This window comes from Gymnoscopelus microlampas (genome assembly GCF_963454915.1).
Source record: "Gymnoscopelus microlampas genome assembly, chromosome: 8".
Taxonomy (NCBI): Eukaryota; Metazoa; Chordata; class Actinopteri; order Myctophiformes; family Myctophidae; genus Gymnoscopelus; species Gymnoscopelus microlampas.
Window position 1 is genome coordinate 7275798 of NC_139945.1, and position 21855 is coordinate 7297652.

The window sequence follows — 21855 nt, forward strand, 5'->3', positions numbered from 1 at the left end:
TGTAGTAAAAACACTGGAGAGGATTCTTACTGAGGAACTCCGCAAGGAGGTAGGACCTCGTCTAGACCAGTACCAATTCGCTTATGCTAAGAACCGCAGTACATGCGATGCAATCTCTACATTAGCCCATTTCACTCTGAAACACTTGGAGAACAAGCTAGCATAAGCCAGACTACTTTTTATTGATTTTAGTTCAGCCTTTAATACAATACATCCAGATATTCTGTTACGTAAGCTAGCTCAGTTGGATGTGAACCCTTCTATAATAAAGTGGTACTTCTCTTTCCTCTCGGAGAGACCGCAGAGGGTGAGATTTAACTCAGTGCTCTCAGAGGAGACACTATGCAGTACAGGGGTGCCCCAAGGAACAGTTAGTTCCTCCCTTCTGTTTACATTGTACACTGATGACTGTGTCAGCTCAAATCCGAATCAGTTTGTTCTAAAGTTCTCAGACGACACTGTGATTCTTAGTCTGCTCAAAAGCAACAGTGACATCGTCAGTCACACATCAGGTGTTGACAATTTCACAGAGTGGTGCGATCAACACCATCTGAAAATAAATGTAAGCAAAACACAGGAGATCATAGTGGATCCCAGGTCCTTAGGGGACCACAGCATGATCGCCATTCACAACCATAACATAGAACAAGTCTCCTCATACAAGTACCTAGGAGTACAGATTGACAAGGATCTGAGCTGGCATACACATGTTACAACTGTGTGTTCAAAGATACACCAGCGTCTACACTTCCTACGAAGGCTTAGGCTCTTCGGAGTCAGTCGAAATATTATGTTGACTTTTTATAGGGCCAGTATTGAGTCCATCTTAAGATACGGAATATCCAGTTGGTTCGGAAACCTGACGGTTGTGTACAAATCACAAGACTAGTGAATATGGCGGGGAAGATTATGGGGATGTCTACCCCCCCAATCAGGCCCCAGGTCATCTTTGAGCAAGCAGTAATAAGGCAGGCCCAGAATACTATGTCTGATCCCTTGCATGTACTGAACCCAGAGTATGATCTACTACCATCGGGTAGAAGGTATAGGACGCCAAGGTGGGAATATAATCGATATAGTATTCTTTCATTCCTATGTCAATCCAATTATTGAATCTAAGACTACAAAGAAGACTTTGAAATGTCTAGACGCACCTTGTTAAGGGAATATGTGCATTATATCTTGTCTATGTGTTTACTGTTGTATTGTTGTTGTTGTTTTTTTTTGTATTCTTTTCTTTGATATGTTGAATGTTATATGTATGCAGTGGGGCTCTAACTCCAAGACAAATTTCTCTCGAGAGAGAGACAAAATAAAATTAACCTTGAACCTTGAATTGCAAGTCAATCATCATCATATTGGATTAGCCACAGACACTGCTCATATTCAGAACAGGTAGTCTCATCAAGACAAGATGCCTGCTGTCCATTGTTGAATGCTGATGTATGAAATAGATTTAAAGTGGTTACACTGGGGACCCCCTGGAAACCCCTCAAGGACCCCTGGGGGTCCCCAGACCCCACTTTGAGAACCACTTGCCTACGGTGCCAGTACACCCAGAGACGCCACTGCCGAGAACCATTCCAAAAAATGTCTTCCATGCCAATGAATGACCTGATTTTAACTTAGTTTAACAGGATAAGAGCTTAGTTTCCCAAATGCCCATTGATATTAACACTCTAATTAAGACACTGCCAGACAGGTATTCAAACTTTGTTAACCAGGTATCAAACAGTGGCGGATACAGAACGTGCCTATTGAACCGGGCCTGGAAAAATCTGTTTTTTAAGCTTAGATATTATAATGACATTTGTCAATATGAAAAAATATGTCACTATGACAATTCTTCTGATTGTCTTTAATGCTTTGAAAAGTTCAAAGCCATTATTTCAAATGTAGAAAGAAGAAGAAGTTGTTTTTAATTATGTAGACAATTAAGTAGACAAAAGTACAGAGATGGCCATGGATTTGTCAATATGACAAAATATGTCAATGTGACAATTCCTCTCACTGTTTATGATTGTCTTTTTATGATTGCTTTGAAAAGCCATTAAAGTGAAGTAGACAAAGAGATGGGAATGGAAATAATAACTAACATGGAAATAGAGGACTAACCAAAAGCCTCTTTTAATCTGCTCTGAGGAAGGCTACGGCCGAAACGCGTTAGCGTTCTCGCAATAAAATGAGAAACTGAGCCACTGTCTTGCAGTATTTCTTTTGCAGTGCCACTTTTTCCACTTAGGTGGTTTTTGAGAGGACTAACCACTCTCCCTCTTTAAAAACACAGCATGAGTTCTCCTTCCTGTCTACTGGACTAGTATACATTTAGTATTTATGGTCATATTATTGACCACTCATTTGTATGTCCGTGGCAAACATTTTGTTTGAGGAAAAACACACACACACACACACACACACTAGCACTGATTCCTAAACAATTAACACAATATGTAAAATGATGTTTTAGTAACATGGTTCCTGCTGTTCTACTGTACATACAGTACTGCCAACCAGGTGAAGAAATCACAGATTGAGGCTTTAACCTTTGCTTTTATATGAATATGCGAAACTATTACGATTTTATGGAAGAAGCTTCTAAACATATTGCTAGTTTGACCACTTCAAATGCTCTAATCTCAAGGTCAATGCAGACACTTTGAGAGCTTGTAGATCGGCTATTTTGGTTGCACGACATGCTTCCACAGAAGACATGCTGATTTCTATGGAATCCAAATGACTGGAATCAGTCATGGCGACTAAGAACTTTAACCCATTCAATCCGGGAAAGCATCTGTTATCTATATCATCAATAGCATCTACAGGTATATCTGCTATCAAAAAATCACACCCTGTGTGAAGGAAGCGGTGCCTTTGGGGCGGGGCTTAACTCATTTCAGTTCATCCCTATTGGTGGTCTGAGTCCACTTACCAAATTTGTACTTGGTAGCATGCTGCAAACTGGAATAATGGTTGTTTAAAGCCGAGCCAATGGGCAGAAAGAGGGGGCGGGGCTCAAGTAATTACAGTTCGTCCCTATTGGTGGTCTAACTCCACATACCAAATTTGGACTTGGTGGCATGCTGCAAACTGGACTTATGGCTGTTTATAGCCCAGCCAATAAGAATGCAGAGGGGGCGGGGCTTAATTAATTTCAGTTTGTGCCTATTGGTGGTTTTAGTCCATGTACTAAATTTGTACTCCGTAGCATGCTGCGAACTGAAGTTATTGCTGGTTAAATGCCGTGCTCAGACGGACATAACATACGGACGGACATACGGACGTCAAGTGTGTGTGTGTGTGTGTGTGTGTGTGTGTGTGTGTGCGTGTGTTCGTGTGTGCGCATGTGTGCAGTATTGGCGTGTGTGTGTGTGTGTGTGTGTGTGGGTTGAAGATGCGCATGTGAAAATGTGTCCAAATCGTTGAAAAAATAAAATAAAATAAAATAAATATATATATATATATATATATATATATATATATATATATATATATATATATATATATATACATATACATACATATACACACACACACACACACACACACATTTTTAACTCAGAGCTTTGCATCTGAGGGTCCCTGGTCCCCAATAGTTTGAGAACCACTGATATTATAGCAACATACGTTTCTCCCCAGAAGAAGCAAAGATAAAAAAAAACATAATATACTATATTCATGGATTTGCACAAATTGTCAGGATAAAAAAAAAATGAAATAGCAGATCTACAAGCTCGTAGCGCGGCACTCGGTTCCACGCTATGAGCTTGTATATCTGCAAATATGTGAATAGCCAAAGACATCTAAAATGACACATATATGCGTTCCCGGATTGAATGAGTTAATCCATGCGACTGGGTGACCCGGTGTGTACCTTGCTCCCGATGGCCACCAGGAGGTGTTTCTGGAGTTGCTGGCTGTTGAAACAGTGCGGGCACTTGTCCATGGTGGCGGCCAGCCGGCGGTGCTCCGCGATGGCCTGGCTCCTCATCCTCTCCTCCTCTCGGCCCTCGCCCTCCCGCTGCGCCGAGCTCGACACGAACATGTCGTCCAGGGTGTAGTTGTCTCCATCCGTCTTCCCCATCATCTGAGAGGAGGAGGAGGAGGAGGAGGAGAGGGGAGAGGAGATGATGAGAGAGATGGGGAGTGCAGAGGGAGCAAGAGAAAAGAGGAGGTGGGGTTTTACATGAGTTGGAGAGTGGGGTTGTTGTGGAAAATCAGTGCGTCAGCAAAAGAGATAACATATAAACACAGTATTTTGAGCTTGTAGATCTGCTACTTTTGCTATTTTTGGGCGGTGCAACCGCCCCTATATGTGAGGTTTGGACCCCCACCCATTGCACCCCCCCAACCCTGCGCTGTGATTGGCCACCATTGTACCCCCCTAACCCTGCACCGTGATTGGCCACCATTGTACACTGGTTGACTCTATTCAGGACTGTGATTGGCTAGTGAAACACATGACACATGTGCAGTCCTATAAATAGGACTGTGCACTTGAAAAAAAAAACACATTCATGTTTTTTTTAAGTGAATCACCCACTGTGATGACCACTGTGACCACACCGCCCACTTCACACTGGGTGTGATTTTTGAATTCGAATCCTGAAAAGTAACAGTTTTGGACATATGTGGTTTCCACCCGACAGACGATATACAGTATACCTGTATAATGCCGTGTACATACATTGTTTTACAGGTGACATGCATGATATAAGCAGCCTACTGTATGATTAGAGGTTATGCGGGACCGTGAGACGGACCCGGGTCAACGGGTCCGATGTTGGCAATACAAGGAAAGTGCTCATTTTGCACCACACACATACTCAACTATAATCACAGCACTTTGCACAGTGCTACATGATAAACATTGTGCAACATGAATCATTTTGAAATCCGCTTTTTTTGTGTTGTTGCCCTGACCGCTTGATTCCTGTTAGAATTAATAACAAACATTCGAACACCTATAGGTCTGGGTCAGTGGTACGTATACATCTAGAAGTTCACCGAGGTACTATAGGGGACCATGAGAGAAAGTGGAAAACGGAAAAAAGTATTTTACCGTTATGTTTATTGATTCATTGACATTTTTATTGTGTGAAAAAAGAGAACTAGCACAATAGAGCTTAAGTATGTGTCACTTATTTGTCGGGCTTCAGGCCGGGCTTGTAGTCTACATTTATAATAGCTGCGCAGCCTTATAGCCTTTTATATTATAATACAATAATACATACAATGTATATAGCAATGTTCCGAGTAGTCGCTTTCCGAGTACTCAAAGTCGCTTTACAAAACAGCAACAAAATAAAACAACTTTATTAGGAAAAACTAGCTAAAAGGCAAGTCAGACAAGGTGGGTTTAAGTATGGTTTTAAACGTGGCGAGGGTGTGGGGAATCCTTGATGTGAGCTGGGAGTGAGTTCCATAGGGAGGGGGCGGCCAACGAGAAGGCCCTGTCACCCCAGGTTGGTTTCTTTGCCCTGGGGATATCCAGGAGGTTGGCATCACCAGACCTGAGGGAGCAGGAGGGGGCGTGGCGTTGGAGGAGTTCAGAGAGGTAGCGGGGGGCCTTGTAGGTGGTGATTTGTAGTTTGCAGTGGTGTAAAGTAACAAAGTGCATTTACTCAAGTACTGTACTTAAGTACAATGTTGAGGTACTTTTACTGGAGTATTTCCAATTTTCAGTACCGTTACTTCTACTCCACTACATCTCAGAGGCAAATATTGTACTTTTAACTCCACTATATTAGAGTAAATTCTTCATGAATAATAACCAATAATATTTAATGAAGAGAAAAAGGCTGCTGCTGCTGTTCATAAAAATGTTGGGCTCTCAGGCCGGGCCCAGTTTGTCACATATTTCTGTGGCTTCGGACCAGGGCCGAATTTCTGTCAGGCTGGGCCGGGTCGGGCTCAAATTCTTAGGCCTGATCAAAGCTCTATAGCACAAGTGTTGAATAGAAAGCAATACTTTATTAGATCCCCGCCAGGCCAGGTTGCCCACCCAGAGCCCGCTAAATTTGGAAGGCAGTCATAGCCAACTGGAATGGAAAATCTGCAAAGTCTGACTGATACATCTTGATCACGTGACTCCAGGGAAGGCCTGGGCCGTAGCGTGACGGTCCAGGCACCCTAGGCTGCAATGCCAGCCTGAGAGCGTGTCGCGGGTTCGACTCCCGACAACCTTTTCTGCGTGTCACCACCCCCCCCGCCCCCCCCCCGATCTCTCTCCCCATTTCATGTCAGCCTACTTTCCCTATCCCCCTCTCTAAAAAAAAAAGCCCCCAAAGAAACTTAAAAAAATAAAAAAACATTCAAGAGATAATATTTGTGTGAGGTTTGGACAGAATTTTTAGGATTTGTAGGAGTAGTAGCAAGACGTGTTTTGAAGAAAACGTTGAAAAATGGCACAAAATCTGGTCTGGCAAAAATGGCCAGGAACCATATGGAGTTGCGTCATGATCAAAAGGAATCATGGGGGGATTTTATGTTTTTTTTGACTGTACGACCCACAGGCCAAAACGTATCTTTTAAAGCTGCCTTGAAAAGACACCTATTCTCTCAGGCTTATGATTGTTTGTTGTTTTGTTTGTTCATTTGTCTGTTAGTTGTTCATTGTTTTTGATGTAAGGCGTCCTTGGGTTTATGAAAGGCGCTACATAAATTCAAGCTATTAATGTTATATTCTTCAAAAGGTGGGTTCATTTAGAGCAAGCCAACGCAAGGCACGTTTATTTGTATAGCATATTTAAACAATAAGGCAATTCAATGTGCATTACACAAAACATTAAGCAAAGGAAACACAATGCTAGTCATGGTGTTCCCATGCGGAAAAGGTGTATGCATGGGACACAACAAAATGAATATTAATTTAGCAGAAAGTGGGATTTATATTAGAAATCCTTCTTTCTGCTAAATGTATTCTCATTTTGTTCATGTGCAACACATATGGGAGGCTCCCGGTGTGTGTGTGTGAGTGTGAGTGTGAGTGTGAGTGTGAGTGTGTGTGTGTGTGTGAGAGACAGTGTGAGACAGCATGCATCAGTATTGGCGTCATGGTGACCGTTTCGTCACACCATTTGTCGTCGTGGCAACAGGTCTGAATCCTCTGCATTCATGAGAGCAGCCAGTGAGCGTGACGCAAGTGTGTGTGTGTGTGTGTGTGTGTGTGTGTGTGTGTGTGTGTGTGTGTGTGTGTGTGTGTGTGTGTGTGTGTGTGTGTGTGTGTGTGTGTGTGTGTGTGTGTGTGTGTACTATGTCTACATGGGCTGCCAGCAAAATAAATGTAATGTGTGCGCACTGTTTGTCAAATTGCATACACAAGACAGACAGACAGACAGACACACACAGACACTCAAAGACCCATAATAAGATAAATGAGGCTGCGTATACACAGTGAAATCCTGATTGTTCTTTTCACACATTAAAATGTATTGGTCCTTTACAGGTCCACCTACACTTTCACACTATTATATCGTTGTTGTCAGGTAGAAACCTTTCATCTCCATATTTTAACTTGTTGCGTTTTTTCGTAAAGTAGAGAGAGAGAGAGAGAGAGAGAGAGAGAGAGAGAGAGAGAGAGAGAGAGAGAGAGAGAGAGAGAGAGAGAGAGAGAATACTGATAGTGTGTAATGGAGGGATGGACATACCACACAATCGTCACTGTTGGGTGGAACGTCCAAAACTGTTACTTTTCAATAAACGGAGTGTAAGTGTTCCAATGAATCCAATGTTATTATTTAGTCCCAAGCTCTTAATACTTTTCATTGGTTCAATAATTATAAAAAACACACACACACACACACACACACACACACACACACACACACACACACACACACACACACACACACACACACACACACACACACACACACACACACACACACACACACACACACACACTTTCAAAAAGTTTCAAAAGTAGCAAAAGAAAAAAGCAGATCTATTAGAAAACTGAAAATAGTGTTTTTGAAACAATGGTTAAAAAAAGGAATGATTTTAGACATCCAAAGTTTCCACCGGACATCATCAACATTATAAATCGTCTCAGTCGGGTGGAAACCTCATATGTCCAAAGATGTTACTTTTCAAGATTCAAAAATTCAAAAATAGCAAAAGTTGCAGATCTACAAGCTCAAAATTAGTAACTTTGAGCTTGTACATCTTCTGCTGTCGATGCTTTAGTGTGACGCTGCAGTATGATCAGTGGTGTAAAGTAACTAAGTACATGTACTTAAGTACAATTTTGAGGTATTTGTACTTTGCTTGAGTATTTCCAGTTTCCAATACTTTTACTTCTACTCCACTACATCTCAGAGGCAAATATTGTACTTTTACTCCACTACAATTATTTGAAAAGTTTAGTTACTAGTTACTTTGCAGATGTAAATTATGATGTTATAGAGAACATACATTAACCACTTTAGCCCTATTTTATACCTAGGCTATTAGAAAATAGCAGATCTACAAGCTCACAACGCGTCGCATTGCGACGCGTTGTGAGCTAGATCGGCTATTTTCAAATATTTAGTACTTTTACTTTTGGTACTTTAAGTACATTTTGATGCCAATACTTTTGTACTTTTACTCAAGTAAATTTTTAATTTTGTATTTTTATATTGCAGTATTGGTACTTTTACTTAAGTAAAGAATTTGAGTACTTTTTCCACCACTGAGTCTGATCAAGTAGGGCATTCATTTACGAGAAAAAAAACACCAAAAGTTGCAGATAAGATGGTTCTGCCCTACAGCAACGAAATGGACGGATGGAATTGCATGGGGGGGGGGGGGGGGGTAGATTAGATACTGTAGTACATGTATAGCAGTGATTAGAGCTGGTATATTTACAGATGCCTCGCCATGGCAACGCTACGTGTATTTTTAGTGTCCCAGGGTTAAACATGTTTGTATACCGTACACGTGTGTGAAATATACAAACAGACAGAGAGAGAGTCAGATAGAGAACGAGAGAGAGAGGCAAAAAGAGAGAGAGAGAGAAACACAGATAGACAGACGGGAAAAGTGCACAAAGAGCTAAAACAATTGTTGCCTTCATTTTACATTGCTATGGCAATGCTGACGTCTCTGAGAACCAACTAAATAAAGAAGAGAGGAGGGACAAGAAAAGGAACACACACACACACACACACACACACACCAGTACTCAAGAAAATAAGCGACCCATTGTGAGCTTGTAGATCAGCTTTTTTTCAGAGCGAGACTGCGTGGAACAAAGTATATCAGGGTATATTCAAGTTTTTTTTTTTCCACAGTCCTCACAGCTATTAGACGACACATATTTCTTAAAGCAGCACTATGTCGTTTGGGGTATCAGTGGCCACTTTGGACACAAATAACAAGGCAGGCAACGTCTTTGACTTAACCCATTCATACCTGGAACTGGGTCATTTTTAGATTTGAGCTAAAAAGCATTATTTTACACTTTGGGCTATTCAAAAACACCGAGTGCCGCACTACGAGCTTGTAGATCTGCTATTTTTGAAAAATCGTGAAAATGTGTGCAAATCTTCTGAATATATATATTTTTAAAGCGAACATTTTAAACTCAAATCTTTGCTTCTGGGGGGTCCCTGGAACAACATATTTTGATGGGGATCCGCGGCCAAATACATATAATTTTGGGGGTCCTTGACATGAAAAAGATTGAGCACCACCGATATAGAAACATACGTTTTTGAGAATACTGTTGAGATTTAGGAGACATGTAGAATCGGCTTCAGGTCTCAATGGGGGTGCGCCATGGAGAGGAACGGCTGCGCCTTTACACGCTCCCAAGCGTCGCAGCGCTTTTCCCTTCGATCTCCTTCCCACTTACCCCCCACCCCTCTTCTTCTTCTCCCTCCCCCCTCTTCTTTCTATGGAAATTAACGTTGCGATGGGAATGATGTAAAAAAAACGAATTTCACCCACTTTTTTACCTTGTAAACCTGTGATGTGACAATAAACCTGATTCTGATTCTGATTCTGGGTTAAATACCCATAGAGTCTCTGCAAGCATGTCCGGCGAGGATGCGCTGTGATTGGCCAGTCTTTGCTGTGACTGGCAGTTCTGCCTTGGTGCCTCCATCATCGGGACAAAGATGTTTGCGTTTGGGGGACATGGGGATGATCAGCTCGTCAGGGAGAACATCAGAGTGTTTGACACGGAGACCGACTGCTGGCTGAGCACGCCTTTCTGCACAGCTTCTTCCAGAAGGAAGGACGCTGTGATCTTGCAGCCTTTGCGTACAATGGAGAGCTGTACATATTTGGTGGCAACGACTGGGAGCAGGACTTAAATGATCTGTGGAAATTCAATCCAATAAACTTATCCACAAGAGTGCCTTGGTCTTTCTCTATATTTGCCAAATTGTGGCAATTCAGCCTTTGTTAACCAGATTGTGCAGGTGATAAATCCAGCACTGGGTTGGATTGCCAGGTTCTGTGGAATCCCAGAACACACACGGTTGCCAGGCTCTGATAACTCCAACATTTTCAGGTTAAGTGAGTTTGGCAAACCTCCCCCTCTTGGGTCCAGCACTGCAGTTGCCAGGTTTGGCACCATTCCATGTCAGTCTTTAGGTTTTTTATTAGTGGTGGAAAGTAACTAAGTACATTTACTCAAGTACTGTACTCAAGTACAATTTAGACTGAATCATTTACACTCTAGTTTTTTTGTTTTTTTTTGATACTTCAAACTTATACTCCACTAGTTAGCTACCTATTTTATACCTGGGCGATTCTAAAATAGCTGATCTACAGGCCTTTTATTTGCTACGTTTACTTAAAGCGGTATTATGTAACTTCTAGTAACTTTTAGTGAACAACCTTTTATTTTGTCCAATCAGTATGGTAGAGTATGTTAATGCAATATAACTTATACAATTGGGGTGGTTGTATTTGGTCTTCTATTGAGACATTTACATCATGTGTCTACTGTGGGTTAGACACCACCTTTGACAATGTTTTACCTGCAGGTCAAAATTACATTTCTCCCCTGAGCAAGCACGCAGTCTCTATTAGCTCAGTGGCTCATGCGCTGGAGACCCGGGTTCAGAACTGCTTCCACCACTGTTTTTTTTACCTCAGCGATAAAATACAAAATGTACTTAAGTAAAAGTACAAAAGTATTGGCATCAAAATGTACTTAAAGTACCAAAAGTACTAAAATATTTGAAAATAGCAGATCTACAAGCTCACAACGCGTCGCGATGCGACGCGTTGTGAGCTTGTATAAGGGTCCATTTGGTTCCATTTGTACACTCTCAGAGTTACAGACCCATAAGGGTCCATTTGGTTCCATTTGTACACTCTCAGAGTTACAGACCCATAAGGGTCCATTTGGTATCCTATCCATCATTTAGCTGGGGACCCCGTGGAACCCCCTCAAGTACACCTGGGGGTCCCCGGACCACACTTTGAGAACCAATGACTTAGAGCATATAATAGAGCATATAATGATCAGCATTGACAATAATATTGCAGCTACAATGAAGATAACAGCGAGCCAAGCCTGCATCTTGCAATATACTGTGTATGCTACTCATATCGCAGCTCAAAAGTTGTACATCATGTCACAAAATGACAGCATTCACAATTCATTGTAATGTTGCTACTATCTGTACATTTTACATTGTAAGTCTCCGACTTTAGAAACCGACGTGGATACAATTAATTACCTACTGTACAAGCACAGTGACACTGTCCATAACATGCTCACATGGAGAGAACATTTTGGAAAGTGATGGAAGAATACAGGCACCCAAAATGACACCATGCAGTGTCTGCACTGTTCCTGCGTCTGTCCATAGTTTCATAAAGCATCATGTATCTACCCGTCTATCATGCAGGGGTGTCACTTGCTAAAAAGAACATATTGCTACAGTATCCATATGTTGGATACAGTGTCCATCCTACATAAACCAACCAACCTGACGGTATGAAGTGAGTGTGTGTGTGTGTGTGTGTGTGTGCATTCGCACGTGCGTCAGATTAACCGGCTGGCTCCTTTTTCTGGCTGCTCCATTCAAGTGAATGAGGTTTTGGACAGACTTTACAATTGATTATATTAGTAAAGATTTTCATTAATACCTTATATTTTCAATCACATTTTTATAATCTCGCTGCCCGTCCAGCCAATAGCATTCGTTTCTGGTTGATTTTCCGGGACCGGAAGTTCCAAGATTGTGGATTTGACTTCGCAGAAAAAGTGGCTTCAAAACCGGTCTGTAGAAACCAATGGGACTCCCTTCGTTGCTCAGTGTAGCCTGACAGAGTGTCGCGGGTTCAAGTCCCGATCCCGACAGCCTTTGCTGCATGTCACTCCCCATCGGTAGCACTTGCTATGCATCCTATGTGTATAACGCATCATGAACATACTTATAAGGCATTATAATCTGCTCATAACCCTGTATAATCAGATGTATAAGAGCTCATAAATGCTCATAATGCTTTATAACCATAACCATAACACATTATAAGGCCTTTTATAATGACTTATAAGTATCAAGTGTTATAATACTTCATAATTGCTGCCAAATTGGTAACGGTTGCTATGTCATCCCAAATTAATTCTCATAGTTATAATCCATTATAATCAATTGATACTGCTTTATTATCACTGCTATAATGTGTCATAACCAGTATAATCCATTATTATAATGCATTATACTACGATTATAAGTTATTATAAGTGGTCATTTGTGACTTTATGATCATTTTATAAGGCTTTATTATCACGTTTACAATGCCTTATTATCACTTATAAGGCGTCCACCGGACAGTTTTGTCAACGGGGGGCAGCAATGCTTCAGCCCAGCCCTGCACATGAACTCTGGGTGCCAATGACGTGTCTGACGTGTTTTTGAAAAAAAAAGTAGAAAAAAAAAAAAGATTTTTCAGATATCATTATCTGAAGATTTGCAGGCTGTATCTCGCTTCCTAAGCACTTTTTTTTTACTTTGAAAAAAACTGGCACTGGGACAACATAATTCTGAAATAATTCTGGCACTCAATTAAAAGCCCCAAAAACAAATCTTAAAAAATAAATAAAAGCAGACTGGTCTTACCTTGGCGGCCATGCGGGAGTAGAGGGCGTTCTGGTCCTGTGCTGTGCTCATCTTCTCTCTCCTCACCAAATCCTTCAGACCCACGTTGTCGTCATCCTGGAAGTAACGCACACGCTCGCCGTCCACATGGGTCTCAATCTGCAGCACACACACACAGAGAGAGAGAGAGAGGTGATCAGGTCTACAATATCTTCATCACTTAACCCATTAAGACCTGAGGCCGATTCTACAAATGCCTTCTAAGGAGTTCTCAAACTTTTTCGTTTTTTTTATAATTTTTATCCCGCGATTTTTGTAACCCATTTTTTTTCACCCGGTGCCAATTTCCTAAGTGATCCTGGGCGCTACACCAGCCCTACACCAGTCCCCCACAGCCAGGGAGGCCAGGGCCGAGCTCATGCTTCCTTCAGTGCATGAGAGCCAACTGACCTTCTTGTCACCTGACAGGGGGGAGTTTCCCTGGTTGGACGTAGCGCGTGGAAGGAACACGTTATTCCAACCAGTTCCCTTCCCCTCCATCAGGCGCCCCGGCTGTCATGGGGGAGGCGGTATAGCGACCAGGATTACTACATGTTTTTGTGAGGGTATTAACTACCCTAGGAGACACGGGGAGAACATGCAAACTCCACACAGAGTAGGCCCTTTCGCCAACCCCACCCTGGGTATGGGCGCTGATGACGCGGAGGAGAAGACACGCCCCCAGCGCCCAAAGCGTCCCTGGCGGGAATCGAACCCAGGACCTTCTTGAAAATCACTTTCAAGATTTTTCAAAAAAAAAAAAAAAAAAAAAAAAGCAGTGTAAAAGCTCAAAGCACGGCACGAAGTGACGCGCTGAGAGCTTGTATATCTGCTATTTTTTAGAACAACTGTTCTAAACCAAATGTTGCTACATAGCCAATAGTTGCTACATAGCCAATGTCTAAAATGACACATTGTAATGGGTTAAACCCTGTATACGTAGGGCTGCCACGATTACAAAATGTAAGGTGACAATTAGTTGTCATATAAATAATTGTGATTGATTGAATTTTGATTTGAAATGACTGAGTTTTTGGCATTGAACATTGGAAAAAATAAATACAAAATACATTTCAGTTTACCTTTTAGGCTTCTTCATCAAAACTTGCACAGGGCAGATATGACAAATGACTTAAATAGGCTTTGCTGACACATTTAATAATTGAATACTTAATTATTTTTTTAAATAGCAAAAATAGCTGATCTACAACGTGTCATTAAGTGATGCGGTGTAAGCTTGTAGATCTGCGATCTCTGCTTTTTTTCATATTTGAAAATGTGCGAACATTTGATGATTTAAATGTGTGAGTGTGAAGGGGGAGAGAGGAATGAGAGAAAAGAGAGGGTTGGTGGAGGAGAGATGGAGGCAGAACAGAGACAGACAGACCGACCGACCGACCGACCGACAGACAGACACACACACAGGCAGGCAGACATACAGAGAGAGAGACAAGGAGGGAGAGAGAGAAAGGGAGAAAGAGAGAGAGGGAGACACACACAGGCATTTTCCAGTTAGAGAGAAGGAGACGGTTAAAATAAAAAAGGGAAACTGATAAAAGTGTGAGAGACAGAGAGAGTAAAGATGAAGAGCTCCATATTGTAGGTTCCAAGCATTTTGTGTGTGTGTGTGTGTGTGTGTGTGTGTGTGTGTGTGTGTGTGTGGCCACTGATGGGGCTAAATCAACTCCCGCTATGTCTGTCAGACCAGATGAGACAGCACACACACACACACACACACACACACACACACACACACACACACACACACACACACACACACACACACACACACACACACACACACACACACACACACACACACACACACACACACACACACACACACACACACACACACACAGTCAGAGGATCTGGTCTCATTACACACTCTGATGAATGCCTAATGACAAGAAGCAAGACGAGAGACCCAGAGACAGAGACAAATCCTCCCCCACCACCTTTTCTCTGTCTCTCTCGCTCCCTCTCTCCAGTCTTTCTCTCTACAATTTACAATGTAGGCATGTAGCAGACGCTCTTATTCAGTGGTTTACAAATGTGAGATCAAAATAAGCTGAGTAACCATGCACTCTAGTCAATAAACAAAAAAGACACACAAATGGAGTGCAGAGAGAACAGTGTCGTCGTGCCTCATAGAAACTAGGCTACCAGGTAGACAATGAACCTAGCATCTGTACTCTAAACAACATGCCATCTCAATAACATCCTGTCATTTGATACCAACAAGCAGTGGTGGAAAAAGTACTCAAATGTTGTACTTAAGTAAAAGTATCAATACTGCTCAATCAATACGTACTCCATTACAAGTAAAAGTTCGGAATTCAGAATTTACTTGAATAAAAGTACAAAAGTATTGGTTTCAAATTGTACTTAAAGTACCAAAAGTAAAAGTACAAAAATGTTTGAAAATAGCAGATCTACAAGCTCACAACGCGTCGCAAAGCGACGCGTTGTGAGCTTATAGATCGGCTATTTTCAAATAGCCTAGGTATAAAATAAGGCTAAAATGGTTAATGTATGTTTTATAATGTAATAATTTATATCTACAAAGTAACTAGTAACTAAAGTTTTCAAATAATTGTAGTGTAGTAAAAGTGCAATATTTGCCTCTGAGATGTAGTGTAGTAGAAGTAAAAGTATTGAAAATTGGAAATACTCAAGTGAAGTACAAATACCTCAAAATTGTACTTAAGTACAGTACTTAAGTAAATGTACTTAGTTACTTTCTACCACTGCCAACAAGTAAACAATGAACCTATAGGATCTGTCTAAATAATATGCTAAATCTAAATCACATTCTGTACACTTGTGGTTGAGAAAAACGTATCTAAGAAACAAAAACCTGAGAACAAGTGACCAAGATATGATATCTTGGTCACTTGTTCTCAGGTTTTTGTTTCTTAGATTTGACTAAGATATGGCTGCTATGGAGACATATCTTAGATAGCAGCCATACCTTGGTCGATCGCTAGCATCAAACGAAAGAAAATGTGTCAAGAGGAGTACAGGTAGAGTGAAGTGCTAAGGGGTCTCTCTCTCTCTCTCTCTCTCTCTCTCTCTCTCTCTCTCTCTCTCTCTCTCTCTCTCTCTCTCTCTCTCTCTCTCTCTCTCTCTCTCTCTCTCTCTCTCTCTCTCTCTCTCTCTCTCTCTCTCTCTCTCTCTCTCTCTCTCTCTCTCTCTCTCTCTCTCTCTCTCTCTCTCTCTCTCTCTCTCTCTCTCTCTCTCGCGGGGCGTTACCATTTTCTTCTTGCGTCGACCCCCGTGGGGTTCCTGCAGGCCCGACGGGGCGTTGACGGGCCAGGCGCGACCCGATTGGTCCGTTCTGAACAGCAGCACTTCCTGGTCCTCCTCGGAGCGTCCCGGGACCTGACACACCAACAAAAACACAGAGGTCAGCACTGACACTAGCCTGGTAAACCCCCCCTCCCTCCGGAAATCTCATTTGCATTTGATTTCAGGAAGGAGTCTGGGATTGCTCAGGGAGTAAAGCTGCCCGGTCCGCTGCGTGTTAGAACCAATCAGCGGCTGCTAGGGGCGGGATCATCCAATCACCTGCCAAGTAGCTTGAAAGAATTCTGCTCAGATGGAAGTAGGCTGTGAAACAAAATGTGTGTCGCAAGCTTCTTCCATTTGACGGAGTCAGGTTACACTGACACTACACTAAGTTAGCATAGCATGTTCACAGAAACCCTGTTTGCCAATATTTCAAGTTTTAATCATATACTTTCATAAATGAATGGCCTGTTGTATGAGGACAAAGTAGCGACAATATCTGATCTACAAGCTCACAATGTGATGATAGATGATCATCACATCTAAACTCATACTTTTGAAAAATGTTGACAATAAAAAAAACACATAATGGCATGCCCAAACTAGGGACACTAAGTTGAAAGTGGCTATCTGTGTGTCTGTGGGTTTTATAACGGTAGCTCAGTAAGATACCGCTCCCAAATGTGGAAGCACTGGTACAAGTGCATTTTATAATGTTGTGTTTTACTGTGCTTTTTAGTTGTCTTATATATTAATGTTTTATTGTATGTTTTTTTTATGTTTTGTATGTCCCCTATTGGCCTCGGCTGTAATAAAGTTTGATTGATTATAAACATTTAACCAAATAAAAGTATTAAAAAGAGATTATGACTAAATAATAACTACATTGGATTCATTTGGAACACAGGCTCTTTTTTTCATTTCCTGAAAAGTAACAGTTTTGGAAAATACACAAGATTTCTACTCGACAATGACGATATCAGCAGTCATGATAAACACAATGTGATTCAATGGGAGGTGGAGAGTTGTTCAGCATGTAGGGCAGAAGGGACAAAGCTTTTGCTGAAGAAAAGCCCTTCAGTAGTTAAAGGGGACTTTCACTTTAAAACACTTCTGGGGTCATTTTCATATCTACCAGTGCTATATCCATATCTGCAGTGCACCCCAGACAGTTCCAAAGTTGCTTAAGTCAATATTTAGATATTTGATATACATTTGATCAGACAACCCCTTCCTATGTAAACCCATTCAACGTCAAACTCCTCGTTAGTCTCATTGAAAACACCTTCTTCTGGTGACTGATATTGACCTTCTAATGAATGGGGAGACCTTATTTTTGTATTAGTTATTTCATTATTTTAATATTTAAGTCCATGCATGAAATAACTACAGTAATGGCTAGATGAAGGTCTCCCCATTCTTTAGAAGGACAATATCAGTCATTGGAAGCTTGTAGATCAGCCATTTTGTCGTAGAAAATTGGTCATTGATTTATGGAAAAACTAAAAGATGAAAAATGGAGGTTACTGCACGACAGTGACAATATGTATTTTATGAACTGAATCATTGTTAAGTATTGTTATGTTTCTGGATCATTCTTAAGTGTACATTTAACGCCTGCACAAGACTATGGACTGAATGTCCTCTCACAGGGACAATGAACCCAACTTTCATCATTGTGTACTTGAGCCTAGTAGTACACTAGCAAGGCGCATGACCTTTTCATATTTTGTGATTGTTGGGCAGAAACCTTGTATCTCCATATTTAAACTTCTCATGTTTTTTCTGAATGCCCTACTTCCTCATACTACAGTGTCACACAAAATGTATGTAGCAAAAATAGCCGATCTACAAGCTCACAATGTGTCGCATCACGACACGTGAGCTTGTATTTTTTGCTATTTGGGATTTATTTAAATCCCAAGTTAAAGTTAAAGTGGTTAAGTATGTCTGCGGCTGTTATAAATATTGAACCAATGAAAAATATTAACAAGAGCTTGTGACCAAATAATAACTACATAATATTGGATATATTGGAACACAGGGTATTCTTTTCCATTTCCTGAAAAACAATGGTTTTGAACATACAAGGTTTCCACCCGACATCGACAATCTGGAGTGCTGATCTATCTCTGTGGCGTTATCGTTGACGGAGAGCTATTGACACGGTCAGCTCTATGCTCAAACTGCCGTGATCGCAGACCTGCTCTGTGGTTGAAAAAGCCTCTGGTCTGACAGAGAAAAAACACGTCCTATGGTTTTCATAATCCTGTTGATATCTACTGTAAATTAACCATAATGTCGTAACGTCAGGTTTGGTCAGACCCGAGTCGAGTTTGGACAATGGAGAAGTAGAACTCTAGAACGATAGCTTTGTCAACACATGCTCTGTTTACTTTATAGCTTGTGACTTCTTTCTGTGGTTGAGAAATGGCCTCAACAAACAGAATGACAGAGGGGGAAACTTTTTTCATCATTCTGTTGTTCTTATTTGACATTTGGACCGTTCTCATAACATACAACATAATGTAAGAACATATTATGTCAGAATTAAATAATGCGCCCACTCCATAGTTCCAGTAAATATACAGTGCTGTATGTCAGGAACAATAAACAAACACAAGGCTATCCATATGGACAAATATGTTTTGGACAAACATACTTACATGCAGAAATAGGATCCATACATACACACAGCTGGTTTCCCATGGTGAGTGACACAGACAACTCAACAGCAACAAAATCAAATAGCTATCACCATGAGTACCTTGTACCAAGCTAATAAATAATGGACAATTTCATCAACATAAAAGTTTAAGTTGCCTTGTGGCTGTGCTTTTCTGTGTGCCCAGAATATGCCCCAATATGGTCACATACCCATATATGGAGATCCCCGATATCAGGGCAAATCGGGCATTGTTAGGCAACACTCAATTTGAATTGGTTCATAAACCAATATCACAAATTGTGTCCCAAAACAATAACAACAAACAATAATTAAATACAGAGGACAGCAATGCACACACGTGCACACACACACATGTGCACACATACAAACAGCTGTACAAAATGTGCACGTACATACATACAGATGAAGATAAAGCTGACAAACTGGATGACTATGTAATTTAGTGCCGTTCAGTGCAGACTAAATGATGGGAAAGGCTGGATGTGAATAGGTGTGTTTTGAGTTTACTTTTGGATAAGTCAAGTGAGCTTAGACTCTGGAATGTGGATGGGGAGATGATTCCAAAGACGAGGGGATACGTAAGAGAAAGAAAGTCCTGACACCTACTGATTGTTTGCTTTATTTTCATAGCTTGGAAATGCTGTCAATAAACTGCAACTAGTCGACACTTTCTCGTTACTTTCTCCTTTTTCTCCCTATTGGCTAAAGGCCAGCCAATGAGAGGTTGCCAATGGCTTCCCATACTAATAGTGAAGCTGGCATCGCCTGCTGGTCAAATCTGGGATTGCAAGACATTTCATGTCAGTCATGTGGAGAACCTAAACAAATAATTAAGAGGACGGATTGGTTTCCTCTACAGAAACAGGTCCAGTTTTTCTTTTGACAGTAGAAAGACTATTAATCAATCTCTAATAATGTATGCATTTGACTATGGTGATGTGCTGTATATGCATGCTTCACTCTCCACACTGAAGGCTCTTGAATTAGCCTACCACAGTGCCCTATGTTTTATTACTGGCGATGATTATCACACCCATCACTGTATTTTATATGATAAAGTGGGTTGGCCATCTCTCGCAGTTCGTAGAGAGCAACATTGTATTTTATTTATTTATTTAAGGTAAGCTTCCTTTGTACCTATCCTCACTTTTAGAACCAAAGGTTACTGGACATTCAACACGTTCACAAACACACAATAGATATACCAGTCCACGTAAGAGCAGTGAACAAGGAAAGACTGCTTTCATTTATTATGCTCCACACAAGTGGAACAAACTTCAGGACTCTCTGAAACTGGAGCGATTGGTCTCAATAGAGACATTCAGGGTGCTTCTTGATGACACGCTACATAGTGACTGCACCTGTTTCATGTAACACTATGTTTATTTGCATCTGTGACGTTGTAATGTGATTCAAATGTTTGTTTTTGTTCTTCATTATGTGTGTGTTTTAGATGCTGTTATCAGGGCGTCTTTGAACAAGAGAGCTTGCTCTCAATGGGCTTCTCTGAATAAATAAACGAAAAAAGGAAGAAAGAGTCTTGTTTTGGAATAGAGAATAGTTGGAATAGAGACATCATTCTGTGATGGTAGGGGTCTTAGCAGCAATACGAGGAGTGACAAGAGGTGATGAGTAGGATGAACCAAGGCTGGGTCATATAATAATGTAACAGTTCAAAGAGAAGGTTGTGTGCACATCCCACGCCTGTATTTAGGCCAGGTGCTGGACATCAAGGAGTGATCAAGGAAAAGAAGGAGGAGGTCCGCAACACTGTTTCAAGCTCCAAGAAACTCTTTTTTAATGCAACGTTTCGACCCTTTAGGTCTTCATGAGGCAAAATTTATATAGATACAATATAAATTTTGCCTGATGAAGACCTAAAGGGTCGAAACGTTGCATTAAAAAAGAGTTTCTTGGAGCTTGAAACAGTGTTGCGGACCTCCTCCTTCTTTTCCTTCATATAATAATGTATACATTGAAATAGTTTGTAATGTTGTTGATCTGGTTGATATGTTGTGTGTGATGTAAGACCAGAGCTCGATCAGCGAGATAGCGAGGCAGAGCGAGACAGAGACAGAGAGGTGTAGAGCATTGGTTCTCAAAGTGGGGTCCGGGGACCCCCAGGGGTACTTGAGGGGGTTCCAGGGGGTCCCCAGCTAAATGATGGATAGGAACCAAATGGACCCTTGTGGGTCTGTAACTCTGAGAGTATACAAATGGAACCAAATGGACCCTAACGGGTCCATTTGGTTCCATTTGTACACTCTCAGAGTCAAGTTAACATTGATTTTACAACATGAATTGGGGTCCCAGAGATAGAAATGCCATTAAATGGAGGTCAGTAGCCCTAATGCATGTCAAACTGGGGGTCCTTAAATTTGATCTTTTCAAATGGGGGTCCGCGGGCTTATAAGTGTCCATTTGGGGGTCCTTGACATGAAAAAGTTTGAGAACCACTGGTGTAGAGAAAGGGAGGGAGGGATAACCCAGCCATGTACCAAAACCTGAACACACTGATCGATGCGTTGCGAAGCATCACTTAATAAACCCAGCAACTCCGGCAAGCTGTTTTCTGCTTGTCATATATCGTCTCTGTCGGGTGGAAACCTCATATGTCCAAAACTGTAACTTTTCAGGATTCAATTTCAAAAACAGCTTGCGGATCTGCTACTTTTGATGCTTTTGTGTGACGCTGTTGTATGATCAAGTAGGGCTCTCTACTGGTGAATGTTGAATTGGCCTTATCCTATTCCCACTGATACATCCATCTGTCAACCATCCTCCTATAAT

The 21855-nt window shown here is 41.3% G+C and overlaps 1 protein-coding gene across 2 annotated transcripts in view; it reads right to left on the reverse strand.

Annotated features, from left to right (window-relative positions):
* cwf19l2 (CWF19 like cell cycle control factor 2) overlaps nucleotides 1–21855 on the reverse strand; it is a 68299-nt gene that overhangs the window by 7405 nt on the left and 39039 nt on the right. For both annotated transcript variants that reach the window (XM_084064086.1, XM_084064085.1), the window contains exons 12-14: nucleotides 16341–16469; nucleotides 13068–13205; nucleotides 3872–4084 (exon numbers count right to left, since the gene is read on the reverse strand). In XM_084064086.1, coding sequence (XP_083920212.1) covers nucleotides 3872–4084; nucleotides 13068–13205; nucleotides 16341–16469 — 480 coding nt within the window. The remainder of the gene's footprint in view (nucleotides 1–3871; nucleotides 4085–13067; nucleotides 13206–16340; nucleotides 16470–21855) is intronic.